Source organism: Hyperoodon ampullatus, assembly GCF_949752795.1.
Source record: "Hyperoodon ampullatus genome assembly, chromosome: 3".
Taxonomy (NCBI): Eukaryota; Metazoa; Chordata; class Mammalia; order Artiodactyla; family Ziphiidae; genus Hyperoodon; species Hyperoodon ampullatus.
This window is the reverse complement of record NC_136916.1, coordinates 88,867,990-88,886,462: the sequence shown is the minus strand read 5'-3', so window position 1 is coordinate 88,886,462 and position 18,473 is coordinate 88,867,990. Positions and strand designations below refer to the sequence as shown.

General features: G+C 38.9%; 1 protein-coding gene across 1 annotated transcript in view; it reads right to left on the bottom strand.

Moving 5' to 3' along the window:
• Window positions 1-18,473, bottom strand: part of FBN1 (fibrillin 1) — a gene marked incomplete at both ends in the record, with an annotated part of 254,926 nt that overhangs the window by 190,299 nt on the left and 46,154 nt on the right. Inside the window, 2 exons of the mRNA XM_079700378.1 lie at window positions 13,306-13,401; window positions 16,792-16,887. Of these exons, the coding sequence (XP_079556504.1) occupies window positions 13,306-13,401; window positions 16,792-16,887 (192 nt within the window). The remainder of the gene's footprint in view (window positions 1-13,305; window positions 13,402-16,791; window positions 16,888-18,473) is intronic.

The following is an 18,473-nucleotide window of genomic DNA, read 5'->3' as shown; positions in this document are numbered from 1 at the left end:
AAATACCTACTAAACATGTATTAAGTATATGCCAGGCCCCATGCTAAGTACTTTGTATATTATCTCATTTAATCTTCCTAACAATCTCACAAGATAGGTACTATTATTATTCCCATGATGCAGATTAGGAAACCATGGCTGAGAGACAAGACTTCACAGCCAAGAAATGGCAGGATTTTCTTCAGACTCTGAGTTCTTAACCAGTTTTCCAGGAATGGTGAGGTAATTTATAAAGCACAATGTCTCCTGATTAGGTATCTTAAAGACATTAAAAATTATTGTCATGTGATATTGACAAGTTGGAATGAGGACTCCTTTGGAATAAAATTTAGTTTTGAAAACAATTTCCCTATCATTTCCTCTTATTCAGGAAAAAAAAAAAGAATTACAACTCAGGAGGCAAGAGAACAGAGGAGGCCTGTGCACACTTCAGGTTGACTCAGTAAAGGGCTGCAATGACTTCTCAGAGTCATCACCTTCTGTTTGGTTTTGTGATAGCTCGTTCTGTTTGGCGCTGTGGAAAACTGTAGAAAGAAGTAAATACTAAATAAGGTCTGAAAAGAAATAGCTCTATCCAATTCCACATAATGCTATTTTTTTAAATTAGAGACTATTCTACAGTATTTAAGGGTTGTTTTCCTCAAAGAGGGCAATTCTAACTTCTATTACACACTGCTTTCCAAAGCTAGCTTTATATTATTAAGATGGATGTATGCCTCTGCTTTTTTATGTTTCTCAGAGCAACAAGTAAGTTCTAAAATATTCCCCACTCTGCAAGTGAAGCTTACAAACCATTATACAGAGAATGAATCAAAATTTGTTTCTGGAGGGTCATGCCTTTGCCTTTGTCTTTTAAAGTTCACTAGTTTTCATTTAAAGACTACTTCACCAGAATCCCTAACAGAATATAAGCTTTTCCATTGGGATGTTAGGAAAGAAATGATCCCTAAGAGCTAATACATATTTAAAAGAACATTTTCAATGTAGATAAAATCTGCCCCCAAACCAGCAAGTCTTCTCTTTTCACCTGGTTGAGTGTCCAACGGTGAAGGTCAACAATGTCTCCTAAGAGAAGGCAGGCAGGAGGATAAGGGCTCTCCAGGGAGAGAGATAGAAAGAGAGGGCCTCTTTTATGAAGTGCACCTTTAGAACGTTCTTTATTTCTGGAGGAAATAAATATTCCAACCTCCTGTTTACTTATAAAGCTCTTCTGAAACAGTTCAGAGGAAAGGGATTGCTGCAGAGGGTATATGGTAGGAAAGTTGGAGAACATTTCCTTTCATGTGTCCCATAGAATTCACTTCCAACATACTTCAATTATCAATAGCTATACTAATATTTCCATAGGATACACATGTATTTGTAGGTACTGTTTTCAGAGTACTTTTTTAAAAAAATGTGTATTAAGCAGATATAAAATTGTATTAAAGTATATTTCACATTTAAATACTCTCTCTCATCAACCTTGAGATCCCACAGTTAAATTAAGTAAATTAACACCTACTCTCTTCATAGCACTGGGTTTGGTACTCAGTGAGGCAGCAAGAAGTATCAGATACAGTTTTTGTTCTTTGGTCTATGGGAGGGATCATAGCCTGGCTGGAAGACTATATATAAATCAGCATATTATTAGCTCCCAAACTAGATCTAGATTAGCAAATTTTGTAATTCCCAAATTGTGGGGTCTAATAGGCTGAATTTAACTTTTAAAGAAAATACTGAATATATATAAAATATTCACATATATTTATATTTCTGTATATACATATTTCTATATTTTAAGTTAATGTCATTTGTGTTTCATTTAGTGAAGAAAATATTTTTAACTTGCTTATAAGGCTTCTTAAAAGCCATGAAATAGGATTCTAGATATTTTTATGCTGATGTAAGTATTTCAACACAAAAATCAATGTCACAGAAAAAAGTTTTTTGACAAGATGAATACACTCATTCCTCACCTCTTAGTGAACAACATTGAAACCCATCAGTATATATCCCCAAAGATAAGGTTAGGTCACCCAATTATTTTAAAATGTAATAAAATGCAAGAAGAACAAGAATTAATTAGAGAAGTAAAAATACTAACATGGCTGATTTGGCTTAAAGTGCATGACAAATACCAAAAGTTTAATACATGCATTAACTATCAAATAGAAATGTGAATGGGGTCCAGTCAGACAGAGGTGGTGATGTCAGTCAAGTTGCAACGACATAGATGGGGTTGGTGGTGGAGTTCCCTATGGTCAGGAAAGGATTGGGGAAGGAATACATCTTAATCTTGACTTTGAAAGAAGAGAATTTAACCAATCTATAAAAGGAAGCTCTAGCTCCAAGCATATCTGATACTGCTAGTTCTGGTAAGTAGTACCCCCAAAGATTGAAAAGAACCAGATGGCATGCATGCCAACCACATCAAACCTTTCAGGACCAGGAACTTATCACTATTTAATGGAAGAGTTCACTTTGCCTAAGTCATACTGTATTTTTTTTTAATTGAAGTATAGTTGATTTACAATATTATATTAGTTTCAGGTGTACAACATAGTGATTCAATACTTTTATAGATTATACTCCATTTAAAGTTATTATAAAATAACAGTTATATTCCCCTGTGCTGTATGATATATATCCTTGTTGCTTAACTCTTTTATACATAGTAGTTTGTATCTCTTAATCCCACACCCCGATCTCATCCCTCACCCCCTTCCCTCTCCCCAGTGATAACCACTCATTTGTTCTCTATATCTGTGAGTCTGTTTCTGTTTTGTTATATACATTTATTTACTTTATTTTTTAGATTTCACCTATAAGTGATAACATAGAGTATTTGTCTTTCTCTGTCTGACTTATTTCACTGGGCATGATACTCTCTAGGTCCATCCCTGTTGTTGCAAATGGCAGAATTTCATTCTTTTATGGCTGAGTAATATTCCATTGTATTTATATACCACATCTTATCCATTCATCATCATACTTTAGAATATTTAAGAACCAAACCCCAGGGATTACATTTAATTTATAAATTTAATTAATTAATTCTAAAATTAATAGATTTGAAAGTGCTGGGTTAAAGAGTTATGCTATGTAAAAAGAGTTACCTTCTTGCAGGACTCCCAAGAGCTAATATGCTAACACATCCAGTGCCTCTTCAAGAAGAGGACATGGTATAGAGTTTCCAAAATCCTTCTGACCATGGAAACTTCATTTCATAGAACCCCCATGGGACTAATGTTCTGCAAAAAGTACTTTGGCACATCATCTGGACTACAAAGTCCCATATATTTGTTCAATATACATTTATAAACCAAAAACAGCACAGATTCTCTAGAGGCCATAACTGCTAAGGAACGTAAACACTAAGCATAGGACTCTCAATTGAGCATATAAAACTGGTAGGGTCTCCAGCCTCCTATCCATAGGGTTAAGCTAAAACAGTTTCAGAAATAGACCAGTCCACCCACTAAGTTATATATACAAAGGAAAATATTTTAAAATCCCAATACCATGCCTCATATAGAAATTGTGCAGAAGCACAGTTCAGTAGAATAGAAGGGCAACACAGAGAGACTTGAAATAGGCCTTTCCTTCTTTGGAGTTAAGCAAGTTGACATCATGCCCCCCTCCTCTTTTCTCCTAGGAGGTCTCCAAACACTGAGAGTCTGGTATAGCAGGGACTTCCTAAGGGTGACTGTTTCCTCCCTTTTCCCCTGGTCAATTCCAGCCTCTGCATCTTTGTACTGTCTCTTCCCTTCATCTGTAGCACTTTCCCTCATCTACTCTGCCTAACTAAATAAATCTTTGCCCTGCTTTTTTAACTCCTTCATAGATGTATTTCTATCTTTCCAAAAAAGAATTTTAAGTCCCTGATGACAAGAACTATATACTCCCCTCTGATTCCATCTTAGTGCCTAGCTTAGGGCTGAGCCTGTATGAAATATTTGCTACAGTTGTTATATCTAATTGACATGAATACAAGAGATTTCATTTATCACTTATATTTGAACAAAACTCCACTTAGACAAATATCCCGAGAAATTAGACTCTAATCTGAGGTCCCTAACTCTGTGTTTTTTTTTTGAATTGGTTTACTTTTACATAGCAACATAGGCTATGATTCTCTAAGATGCTGCTTTCTTAAAAGTTAAATAAACAGCAGCAGGAAGAAAGAAAATTAGAGACCTGACAGAGACCTTAGGTGAGTGATGATGTGACTAGAAACAAAGCTCTAGAACTGTGCTATCCAATATGGTAGCCACTAGCCACACGTGGCTATTAGCTGGCCTAAATTGAGATGTGGCATAATATAGGCATTAGAATTCAAAGACTTAGTATGGAAAAAAGAATGCAAACTATCTCAGTAATTTTTAATGTTGGGTACCTATTAAAATAAAACTTTTGGATATACTGGGTTAAATAAGATATATTATTAAAATTAATTTTACCTGTTTCCCTTTACTTTTTCATGTGGCTACTAGAAAAGTTAAAATTACATATGTGGCTCACATTATATTTCTATTAGTCAGTGCTGCTCTAGTGTTCTGAGTATCCAAAAATGGAAAAGTGGTCCAAATATTAAATGTGGCTACTGATAAAAACTAGTTTCATCTTCTTTTAAAGTTCATAAGAGCTAAAAGAAAAGAAAAGAAAAAAAACCAATAAAGTTAAAAAACTGTCCCTGAAGATTAAACCATGATACCAAATTTAACACCAAATTTAATAGCTTATTAAATTATTCACTTTGATAATACTAGAGGATGTTAAAATGGATATTTGAACTGGAGCACAAGACAACAGATGCCACATTCTAAGTCAAGTGTGACACTATGATGCAGAATTTGCGAAGGATGTGATGACAATCTGGTCACAGGGCTCTTAAACACTCATGAATATCAAGAATATCAAAACATCCAAGGTAATAAGAGATGGGACGGGAGTTACTTGGGAGAGGGCTGAACTGTCACTAGCTCTCTCTAGGAAACTGGTGGAAGACCACATTATGATGACAAGTCATGAAAGGGGCTTCAGGGAGAATGCTCAGACCGCACGATGTGTGTTATGTATCCGCAACAGGTTGGAGGACGCTGTGGACTGCAGACTGCCTAACGCTTGGAAACTGGCTGGCCAGATGCTCAGACATGGTTCATGGGAGAGGCTGTTACCATGTCAAAGTTGGTTTGCACTCTGTCAATTTATTGTGACAAAAAAAAATGCATGAGTGTTTCCTGCTAACTAGTTGTGGGCCACTGTAGGAGAAAGCTGATGTGGAGTGAGCTTAGATCCTTTCTCAGAGGGCTCCTAGAGCAGCAGAGGCCTCAGATGGCTGGAGGTACCAGGGGTCACCCCGGGTTGAGGAAGGAAATGTAAGCAACCAATAAGAACATAGATGCCATATGTGGAATCTGAAATATGATACAAATCAACATATTTATGAAACAAAAACAGACTCACAGATATAGAGAACAGACTTGTGGGAGGGAGGGGAGGAGAGGGAAGGAATGGGAGTTTGGGATTAGCAGATGCAAACTGTTACATGTAGGATGGATAAACAACAAGGTCCTACTGTATAGCATAGGGAATTATATTCAATATCCTGTGACAGGGCTTCCCTGGTGGCGCAGTGGTTGAGAGTCCGCCTGCCTATGCAGGGGACACAGGTTCGTGCCCCGGTCCTGGAGGATCCCACATGCCGCGGAGCGGCTGGGCCCGTGAGCCATGGCCACTGAGCCTGCGCGTCTGGAGCCTGTGCTCCGCAACGGGAGAGGCCACAACAGTGAGAGGCCCTCGTATCACAAAAAAAAAAAAAAAAAAAAAATCCTGTGACAAACCATAATGGAAAAGAATATGAAAAAGTATATATATAAATAAATAAATAAATATATATATATATATATATATATATATATATATATATATATATATATATATATATAAACTGAATCACTTTGCTGTACAGAAGAAATTAACACAACATTGTAAGTCAACTATAGATGCCTTTGCTCATGTGAGAGACCCACACGGGAGAAAGTCTGAAAAGGACCAGAAAATTTCATCCCCCAGCAGGGGAAAAAGTAGCCCACTGAGTGGACTGAGAGAGACAGTGAGTGGGAGACAAAAATTAAACTGCTTTATGATTGCATCCCACCAGTCCTGCTGGTCATACCAGGCGTGTGCATGGTATGGTAGCATACATTCCCTACTTGCATACAGCTCCTCAACCACAGAAACTGAACGTCTATGTCAACAGATATATTTCCTGGAACTATTTTAGGAAAATCAAGTTTACTCAATGAGACACCAACTGAGAAATGTTGCAATACCACTTTAGATGCATAGTAACACTTAAGGCGTTCTGCCTCTGCTCTCTACACATTAGTATTTACTTTCCATTTAGACTAAATACCAAAAGCTAGGCTCACAGAGGGCTTCAACATTTTTTTTAGAAACAACAGTTTATTGCTTGTTACCTTTTTAGAGAAAAGAAAATAAGCAGAGTTCTCAGAGCTCTGCCTTCCAAAGACACTGTGAGAATGGGAGTTAGCCTATGGCATTTACTCTGGGAACTTTAATAATAGCTGCCTAAAGTATAAAATTATGTTAAATTAGTGTCATAAATGCAGCACTGTAAAATTTACTTCCAAACATTTCATTAACACCTTCCAGAAAAACTGCAAGGAAAAAAGCACAAGAAAATCGGCACTTGATTCCATGAAGGTTTCTAGACAGCCCTTTGAGAGTAGGCCATGATTCTACTTTCTTTTAATGAGGCAAATGTATCTGAAATGCACCACCTGGTTATTTATATATTTGGATCATTATATGTTAGTCTTTTCCATTCATTAGACACAATGCAGACACTGCTTTTTTGGCTTTACAAAATAAATGCTTATCAACTGCTTTCAGGATAGCTTTTTGAACTCTCTTCTATGAAATCATTAAAAAAGATCCCTGGGCTTCCCTGGTGGCGCAGTGGTTGAGAGTCCGCCTGCCGATGCAGGGGACACGGGTTTGTGCCCCGGTCCAGGAAGATCCCACGTGCCGCGGAGCGGCTGGGCCCGTGAGCCATGGCCGCTGAGCCTGCGCGTCCGGAGCCTGTGCTCCGCAACGGGAGAGGCCACAGCAGTGAGAGGCCCGCGTACCGCAAAAAAAAAAAAAAAAAAAAAAAAAGAAAGAAAAAGAGAAAGAAAAGATCCCCGTGCAAAACCATCATTTGTGAATCAACAGAGAAGCTAAGTTATGAAGATAACAGAGTTGCTCATATATCAACTGCACATAAGAGAATGAAGGAGAATTACAACCAACCTACCTGTCCTCTGTTCTATTCTTCAATTACTGGAGAAAAACAAAAACAAAAAACTAAATGCCTTTTCCAGCTCCATTAATACTGGAATCCCTTAAGAGGGCAAGTATGATGACCAGACTTAGTTCACCTTCATTGTCATGCTTCTTTGATGGACTATGAATTATTGCCGTTCTTTGATTTTTATTCTATTCCATATTTGCCCCGCATTGTTCCTTTTTCTTAAAGTTATCAGTTCAGTAATGCTTTCCCCTATACTTTTTCTACTAATAGCCAGCAGAACAGCCAACAGACTTTCTTGATTTGGGAAAAATCCAAGTATTGTCTTCACAGTTTAGACTTGGGTAGGAATTTAACATTGAACAAATGATTCAGGATTTCGAAGAATCCGTGTCCATGCTTACATTCAGACGGTACATAATGAAGACCTCCAGATGGAGTAATGATAGAAAACTTCTTGTTATTAGCACTTATGCTTCCAAAAGGCTTCATACTCTGGCTCACATAAAGTTTGACATTAAAATATTAATCTAATTCCATGTGTTTTAAGAACCATGCAAGAGAATTCTTTTCACTGCTTTTTAATCTAAGTCAATTTTCGACCCCAAATGACTAATGTGTTTGATTATTGACTGTTGTCACTAGAACTGACACTATTTTAGGCTGTTTCTAAAAACTCAAATGACTCCCATAAAGGGAAAAAAATGGTCACATGCTCACTTGAATGAATTGCTGACTCTGTAAAGGTAATTACAAAAAAGAGTTTCCAAATATGGCTCGAAGAGTTGTAATATTGTAGGAAAACTATATAACCTTCCATGGTAACTGCACTAAACGACAATATTCATTTTCTATGGCTACATTTTAGAATGTTGGTTCAGTCATTTGGAGTCAATTTATATGTACTGCAAACAGATAGGAATCATCCTCTCTCCAAGAATGGATTATTATATTTAAAATATCAGAATCAATCAAACAGAGAAATATCCCCAAACCCTGCATTACATACACCCAAGCAATACTCAAGACTTCTTTCTCTTGGCTTTTAAAATGATTTAAAAGCAACTTAGCTCAACTCTTCCTCCAGAGAGGAAAACTACCTACCTTGCCAAATTTCTTGAAAGGCTTTTTTCCCCCAATCTATAACTTTCACTCTAAAACTCTTAGTTCTAGATTTCTTCTTATAATTTCTCAGAAATTTTTCTATAGTTACTAATGACCTCTTTCTGAGTGAAACCCAAGTATGGCACAGTGGTCATGTACACAGGCTTATGAGCCAGACCGGCTGGGTTCAGTTGTTGATTGTACCACTTACAAGCTATCTGACCTTGGGCAAGCTCTTTGACCTCTCTTTGCCTCTGTTTGCTCCTCTATAAAATGGGACTCATTATAGGACTTTTCTCATAAGGTTGTTGCAAATCACCAAAGTCAAGTGTTCCGCATACTGTCTTGCCCCCTCTAAGTACCCAGTCCATGTCACCTGTTATCACATCAAAGGGCCTTTTGCTATTCTCATTCTTTCTTGATCCTTGAAGAGTCTAACAACTGCCAAGCTATTTCTTGAAGTCCTTCTTGCTTTTAGTTTCTTTGGCTCAGTGCTCCCCTAGTTCTCTTGCCTCTCTCCATGTTTTCTCAGTGTCTATCTTTTGTTCTCTTCTTCCTCAGGCCTGTTCATCAGTAACCCCACCCCGTCTCCAAGTTCAGGTCTATCTCCATCATTCTTCTCTCTTTTTTCATTACCTTGAGAAGTCTCATCCACTCACATGATTCACTGTGTTTAATATAAGAGCATTTAACAAGATTTTAAATAGTCTGCATTCTGAGGCAAGATGGCAAGAGAAAGTGTGCTTCCAATAGTCTTGTTGGCAGTAACTATGGCAATACACAACTAGCTTATGTTGTCATTGCCAAAACAGGCACTGACCTCATTTCAATATTCTAATAACAAATGCGAACATACCATACCACTGAGCTTAGGCAATGATAAGTTTTATTGGTTGCTCAAGACCCAAGCAGAGAGAATGCAAAAGTGAGGGGGAGGGGGCAATCAGGAAAACCATAAATGTAAATTTACAGAAAAAAAAATATATAAGAGGAAGAATAATGAAAGAAACTTGGCATGTGAAACAAAACGCAAAGAGATGCAATCTTTGATACAGAATGTAGCAGGAGGTGGCAAACTCAAGTGCCCACAGGGGCTAAAAAGTAAGCTAAATGAATAAAGGGAGCAGGATGTAAGACAATAGGGAGTGGTAAGGATTGTGGCAAGCTAGAGACTATAACTAAAGGTACTCACATTCAGTTTTTAAAAAGTAAACATTACAGGCCAAACAAGTCACAGGCCTCTTCTTTTCTTCCTCTGAGCGTAGCAGGCAATAGTATCATTGTCACCTGCCCAATGAGGCTGACTAGCCAAAAATTTTTTTAAAACATATTTTACAGGCTAAAAGCTACAAGTGAGACAGATTTGCTTCATAGTCTGACTGCATTTGTTGAATGAATGTTATTATTCATAATTCAAGCATGGATCCACTGCTTGTCTCCATCACAAACCAAAACACTATGTTCATGGGTTATTAAGATTCACTTACTAGCTTAAAGGGATCCAAATCCTGCCAGTATCACCCCCCAAAGGATAGTCTACACTTGTACTGGCTCTCTGATGTAGCTGCAGACATATAGTTGCAAGACCTCTCAGGGACAAAGATGATTATCCTGAGAGGTACTTGTAACACATTTGAAATGTCCCCTTCCATGTGTATTATACCATGATAGGAAGTTGTTTGTTTGTTTGTTTATTGCCACCTGGCTTAGGTCAAAACATACCTTCTTTTCTGCATCCTTGCCAACTGAAAATGACAGTCATGTGGCCCTGAAAGATGGGGCCAAATTCAATTAGGACTCAACACTGCAAGCTCTGTTTAAAATGAAACCAATGAGAAATATCCAGAATTGTCCACAAGTAGGCAAGCAGCAGTTACTTCCAGGAGATACTTTTTCATCATCTGATAATCATATCTCAAGATTTTCTGGTGCTTCAAAATAAATTCAGTTCAACATTTATTGGCCATACGCTGTGCATCACGCATTAAGCTTGGCTTAGGAATTTAAATGATGATGAAACCACAGTTGCTGCTGAAGAGCTTACACTCTAATGGGGGAGATGGACATGGAAACCTGCTATTTCAATACAATGTGGTAGGTGCTATCAAAAGATATGTGGAGAAAGTGCTCAGAGAGAATGCAGAAGAGGCCCTGGGCTCAGCCTCCTAGAAGAAGGAAAGAAAATTAGTAAAGACTTCCTGGAAGTTCATTTTTAAAAATAAAAAGCCAGGGCTTCCCTGGTGGCGCAGTGGTTAAGAATCTATCTGCCAATGCAGGGGACATGGGTTCAATCCCTGGTCTGGGAAGATCCCACATGCCACGGAGCAACTAAGCCCGTGAGCCACAACTACTGAGCCTGCATACCACAACTACTGAGCCCGTGAGCCACAACTACTGAAGCCCACGTGCCTAGAGCCCACGCTCCACAACAAGAGAAGCCACCTCAATGAGAAGACTGTGCACCACAACGAAGAGTAGCCCCCACTCGCCACAACTAGAGAAAGCCTGCACGCAGCAATGAAGACCCAACGGAGCCAAAAATAAATAAATTTATTTAAAATAAACAAATAAATAAAAAGTCACATTCCATTTAAAACATAATGCAACTGGCCTACATAGCTGAACAACTTAGTAAGTATACTAACCCACCATCAGAAGTGACACTGAATACTTCCCTATGCTTCAGGATGGATTTGTGCTGACTCAGTCCTATATTTTTATTAATCACTCTTGAAATCACAAGCATTCGTCTGAGTAATAGGATATCTTGCCTCTAATTCTTTAAAGAGGTAAGCAGATGACTTCCACAAGAGCAGAAAACAGTGAAGACTAAAAATGAAAATACAATCCTGGAATCAAAGAGCCTCCCCTCTCCCATGTGGTGAGAGAAATCGCACTCATGTTTCCCTTCTCCCACTGAAGGTCTGGGACTGTATTCCCAGGCAGAAGAGGCAAAGGGCAATGATTAAAGAGAGCCTGCCTCCTCCCGACTCTCCACAACCACAAATGCCTGAAAATCTGCCATTTAGGGATGAATTTTATTTAGATAATCACTACTGTGAAGATTCTACTGGGTCAAAATATATTTACACCTAAGTGCAAATTTTAGGATACCCTTATCAGGGAGGAAAGCAGTTAAAGACACTCCAAAATTTGGAGAAATCCCTAAGTAACATGCCAGCTTTGATTTGCAGTTTAGTAACTTAACCCATTCACATCATTTCTTAATCTTGGTCAAAGATCAAGTCTTTGAAGAAATAAGTGTGGAATGGTTAAATATCATGCCCTCTTTATTTTAGACTGTTTTATCAATATCTGTAACTATGGGTATCAATATTCTTTGCAGCAAATTATTAACCAGATTCTTAGAGGTAAAATGCTCTGTAACTTCATTCTATTAGTGATTTTTCTAAAACAAATTAAGCCCACTATTATCACTTCCAGAATTATTTTCACACTGTTCAAGTTACATGTTAACAAATTTAACCTCAACAATTTAAATCCTATATCATCATCAAGGAGTAAATAATAAGGCCACAGAATGATACTACCTAATCAAAACAGTTGTCTCTTGAGACCATCAGATATACATTAGCTCCAAGTCCATAAAAATACATCAAGTTGTAAGGAGAAACAGTTTTAAAGAGGGACTCCAAAACGATGCCAAGTACAATGTAAAGGCCAAGAGCCCATGAGGCATCACATATCCATAACATGCAGTGCCCTTGTGAACAGAGATACAATATAATCTATCCAGTAATAATAGAGTTACTTGCTAAAATAGGTATTGTGGCTTTATCAGCAAAGAACTGAATTTAGACGAACTCATAAAACTACAAACAGAAGACAATTTCTCACATACCACTCTGTGCTCTTTGCTTTTAAATAACATATATTCAACACTTGCTACTGAATCTTTACTTTCCATCTTAGAATAAAATGATCTATATACAACTTTGGATAAAGGTGATGACTGCAGTTTAAAAAGTTCATGAATATTTTTCAATGGGTATTTTTCATGAGTGTTTTTGCAGTTTTGTATTAAAGGAACCTCCTAAATCTTCATGATAAAATCTTCACTATAAAACTAGGAACAATGAAAACATGGCTATGAATATAAAGACAAGATGATCAACAAAGCAAAGGTCAGGGCGGTGGGTATTTAAGACTACTGCACATTTATATACATCTCAATATCCTATTTGTATGCATAGGCAAATCAGGTAGAAATCTCTTTTAATTAAGAGCAGCAGTATACATTAGACTTGAAAACTGAAAACCCACATTCAAATTAAAGCTGCTTATTACGTGTGTGACCTTAGGCAGCCCCCTTGACCTCCCTGAGCCTTGATCTTCTCAGACGGAAAAGTGATGATGATTACACACATGTCAGTGGGCCGCAGTGGGTACTCAATAAACTACAGGTGTGAAAGCACAGTTTCTCAGCCATCAGTATTTCTAGTGAACTTTGAATGCCGAGCTTGTATACCACTACAGCCAATAGGTCTTAATAGATCTTTAGGTGCAATTTTTGTTTCATTCTGGGTTTTTCCCCTTGCCATACAGATGTTTTATTTGGAGCCACCTCCCTAATTTACTAGGATAATAATGAGCTCAATCCTTACTCTATGGAAAATTTTCCTCTTTTTATCTTGATGCCAACTAGTACTTATGCATAGGCTCACTATTGAGTCCTGCAGTCCACTGGCAAGAATTACTGAATAACATTCATAGACTTAGGACCATTGTCTTGTCATCCTAGGAACCTTCCCAGTGACAATTCAGAAACCCCCTCAAAGCTCAGCAAAATTCACGAAGCAGCCGCAAGAACCCAATGCATGTTGAAATCAATCATAGTTTTAGCCACTAGAACATCTTTACACCGCTACATTAAAAAAAATTACCTCTTTCACACTGGGGTCCAGTAAAGCCGTAAGTGCACGCACATCGATTTGGGGCCACGCACCTGCCTCCGTTGAGACAGCCACTTTCACAGACAGCTGTAAAATAAGGAGACAGGAGCTGAGAGGCTGATGGGCTTCATCTGATAGTAGATGCTAATAAAGTAACACTTACTGTCCCCTGAAAGGACAACAATAAAAACACTAAATAATCACCCTGGTATTTGTTTTAAACAGTTACTGTACAGTTCCAGCTCCCCGGATGTTCCTCAGTCAACTCAGGTAAAACTACCTGGAACAGGTGAGTATGTACCTGTGTTAATGCTGACAGTTTCATCCTGGGAAGCATGTGAGCAATGCTTTCAGTTCTGCACATAAAATGGTGGTTTATAAGAGATACCCCTGATGAGAACTGCATTTTAGCAACCTGACTCTTTTCTTATGATTTATGTTTAATTTCCAGAGGGTTCTCATGAGGGAAAACATTGGCCTCTCTACTGTCATCCTTACAGAAATGCAGCATGTTAAATCACTCTATTAATTGCTAACGACAAAACATGAATACTGACATTCAGTAATTTATGCACCATAATAAAGACCCAATTGAATGTTATAAGAGAATCTCTGGAAAATATTGGTAAGATAAGTCCAGAGATCCTTGAGGGAGGGACATTTTACTTGTCAAGAAAGGCATTAAAATAAAATCTGAAAGCTCATGCCCTGAACAACTCTTCTCCGTACAACTTCCTGCAACTCACTTATGCATGGCCTCTTTCTAGGCATCTTAATCCACAGGTGGTAGGCTGCCCCTGCCAAATTTGCCAGTCCCTCCCACTCTTCAAAGCCCAGCTCAAACCTCACTCCTCCATGAGGCTTCCCTAACACCTCCATTTAAATTAATTCCTCCTTCATATATTTCCCACACATTTTTCCTGTACCCCTGTGGCAGTCATGGAGTTGAGCCATTCAGATCTCCCTCCAAGAAAACCTACTGTGAGGAGGTTAGTTGGCCGGCAGCCTGAAGCTGCTACACCTTCAGATCCGCTACTATGTTCATGCCAAGGGCACACTCTCCTGGCTGCTACCACCCAATGACTAAGCATGGTGGAGACTGGACATTTCTGCCCATCATGAAACTATTCTGATGGGCAATCTTTATTCTGGGCTCCCTATCAGCCTGACCAAGGCTTTCATGACGTTGCACTATAGTCTGAGGCTCCTTCTATACAATTGTGATAGTCTTTCCTTCCCTCTCTCCTTGCCCAGGGGTGTGACCTGCATCATGGTCTGAAGGTCCTCTGTCCTGGCTCCTGCTTTCTTTCCCTTTGATTCTTCATAGGCTTTTCCCCCAATATATCTCTTGTGCATGTAATTCTGTCTCAGCATGCACTGGGATCAGTGCACTTGAACTAAGACAACCCCTTATAGCCAAAAATTATAGCAGTAGTCCATTGATCATCACAAAATTAGAGAAGTGTACGTATATTCATTGTTCTAATTTGCTTCTTAATTTAGAGTTAGGAGAGAATGAAGAAGTTTAAGCAGAAAAGAAATTTTGAGATTGCCTAAGCCAACCCTCCCATTTTACAGATTAGGAAACTGAAGTCTAGGAAAGGTTTTCTAATTCTACGGGTGTTACCTGAGTGCCTGTCGTGCACTGGGCTTTGAGCTCTACTCCCTCTGGGAGCATCAAAGGAAACAGAAGATGCACAGCAGCTCCTTCTGATTCCCCTTCTGAAAATGCCTTTGAATCCATCCCCATCCCACCATCTCTTTAGCCATAGCCTTAGTACTATTCTTCCTGCTTCTGTTTCTTCCCACTCTACTCTGGCCACAGTGATCTTTCTCATTGTAAACCACTGTAAGTGAAGTGTATAGGCCAGTATTTCACAGCATTAAATGCATGGGCTGTGAAGTTAGACTGCTTGGGTTCAAATCCCAACTCTGCTGATTACTCCCTGTACAGCCTTAGACAAGTTACTGCCCCAGGTTTTTCATTTCGTAGAAGGTAAAAAAGGCCTCTACCTCAAAGGGCTGTTGTTATGAGTTATGAGTTAATATGTGTAAAGAGTTTGAACACGTGCCTAGCATATAGTAAACAGAGTAAATAACTCAACAGATGAATGTTGTTGGTCATTGTCTTCTCACTCTCCTTCTCTGGCTCTACTTTGGGTGAAAAAACGGTATGCATAAAGGCACTCCAATGGCCCATGACTTCCATTCTGACCTTAGCTTCCTTCCCATCACTTCCCTCAGCACTTAAGTCCTAGCAACGCCAAAGCCTGACCTCCCATGCTATGTCATGCTCTGCTGCTTTGGCTTATGCTGTGCCGGCTGCTTAGAAGGCCCACCTCCCATCATCTGACAAGGGAACTCCTACCCACCCCTTAAGACTCAGCTCAAGGGTCTCCCACATTGGGGAGGTTGTCCTACCTCTCCTCCCTCCATGCTACTGCTATGGGCTGCCAAAAACTCAATCGTCATTCTTACTATATTGCAGTGTGTAGACAGTCAGGAGGGTACATAAACTTTGATTTACTTATAATAGCATCATTCATCATAGCAAATACATGTACAATGGCAAAAATTGGAAACAACATGAATAAATGCTCATCATTAACAATTCACTAAATAAACAGTAAAACCTATATATAATGGGGTATTATACAACTATTAAAATGTATTTTTAAATGTTCAAAAAAATGAAATATACTTCTAATAAAATATTAAGTAAAAAAGTTATATGAAAAATTATGTATACAATGGATCTCACGTACCAAATATGCATTAAAAGACTAAAAGGTAATATCTGGAATGGTGGGATTGTAGAAAATTTTATTTTTTATATTTTTAAACTTTTCTAAATTTTCTGGAGGGTATATATATTCTTCTTAGTGTAATAAAAAGTGAGCTCTTTTAGAGGAATTTTCATCTCTGCAAAGCACAGGGGCTGATACAGAGTAGACACACAATAAACAGTGTCCATGAATGAACAAACACACTGGCCAGCAGTGTGATAAATACTATAAGAGCAGAATCTAGATTGGGGAACTAGAGAGATACAGACATCAACAGTCAAGAAAAAAGAACATGTTTGGGGAGAAAGATGAAGTTGAGTTTTGAAATACTTTATTGGAGATGCTTATTGAGAATCCAAGAGATGGTGGAGATGTTGAGCAATCAAACGGAAGGCATACATCTGGAGTGAACAAGAATTCCGCACCTTGGGTGTAAATCAGAGATGAGGTAAGCAGGGTAGTGGAGGTAAATGAAAGAAAAATGAATCAAACAACCCATTTCCAAGGTTCCAGTCAGAAATTTGGTACTATGTGTGTTGGGTAAGGGATCTGTTCATCTGTAAGAGTCACTGGACATCTCTAAAAATGCCATGTCCCAGGAAATCAAAGAAAATCCACCAGCACTTATCTCTGTATTCTCTTTGTCTCTATAGATTAACATCTAGAATACTTATAACTATGGTTTACTTACGTTGTCCACAGTGAGTCCCTATGTATCCTTTCTGGCACAGACAGTGATCATCACTGCAGCTACCTCCATTCATGCAGCGAATGTTACAGTGTTGGACTTGAAAAGGAAAAAAAAAAAGCCTGATTTGTTTTTGCAATTTAAGCACATAGACAGCAACAGTTCACATGAGTTGATCTGCAGTGATTTGAAGAGAAAATAAAATGGTTTATCAAGATTCATATATTTATGCAGAAATAACCTAATTGACAATGCTAAACATGTCATTGTGTGTGCATAAAATCATTTACAATGCAATGTAATTGTTTCTTCGATACTTACTCTAATAATGCTCAATGACTTCTCTAATTTAGCAGAACTTACCACTCAATGTCATTTCTGTAATTTACACCAACAAGAAAATAGTGCCTTGAGAGACCAGACGAGACAAGATTACGACGGCAATAATTTTCTTGTTAAAAGATGCAGAGTCCCAGGTAGGTGGGCAGGAAAACATTCAGGGTGACAAATTCCAAGAAATGTTGGTAAAAGAAATTGTGGAGGCAGCAAAAAGAAGGGAAAAAATACCTACAACGGCATTTAATAACAAGACTGCTTGATAACGGAGACAGCTGGACTCGGCTCGGAAAGAGCCGCTGGTTTAAACTGTAACCTTAAACCAACTAAGACCCACAGTGTTTGAAACCCACTCTTTATCACACTGTCACCTACAGAAGTGGGAGAGCTTCAGCACCCAGAGCAGGAAGACCACAGGCAGGCGGGCTGACTTAGACTGAGATGATGAGGCGCTAGAAGGAGCTGGAGTGAAAGAATGACAGCATGGTGTGGGTTCTGGCTCCTCCAGGGCTCTGGCTGCCTCTGCTTCAGTAATTTAGGCACTCTCAAAATCCCAGGCTGTTCCTTAGTCCTCTAGAAACAGTCAACTACCTTACTTGGAGAAGACTAAAGGCTTGATCGAATTAATCATTGTTGACACATCCCTATAGCAGGAGGCCAGGACTGGGCATGGAAATTTGGCTCACTGTGCCCTGTCCTCCAAGCTGTGGGAGTAAATCCCTAGAGAAAAAGGCTCAACAATTTCACATCAGGGGATGAAAAGCCTTTCTTCTGTGTAAGAGCAGAAATCAGCTGCTTATGCTTGCTCTTATGCAAAGCCTTCTTGGAGCACAGGGTCCAAATCTTCTCCTAAGCGCAGAGAGGAGACTCCTCCCAGCAGCCACCTTCTTCAGTACCCCTTGTTAGGATGCTCAGTTCAGAATCCCAAAGAGGCTGCTGACTTCAGGAGAAAGGGCCATTTTCGTTAAGTGCTACACAAATCTCAGCATGACAACAGGGAAAAGGAAGGTGCCAGAACTCAATACCTACTATGCCCTCAGACAGTACTGAACAGCTAAGTCAAGTTGAAAGTGAGGCACCTTTTCGAAAACATGTTGCATACCTCCTGAAACACCATCAAAGACTCCCTATGTCCGCTCTATTAAGAACCCCTCCATCTCAGCATTCAAAGCCCTCCCGTGAGCCTATCAGGGCTGCTTTGCCTACTCCTAATACATTCTATGACTCAGTCCCCAATGTACTTTATCAGTCACTCACTCACTCAACAAATATTTCTGAGTGCCGTACCAAATGCCTGGCACTTTGTGCTAGTCTCTTCACGGAATCTCCTCTTTAACCTGTCACTTTGC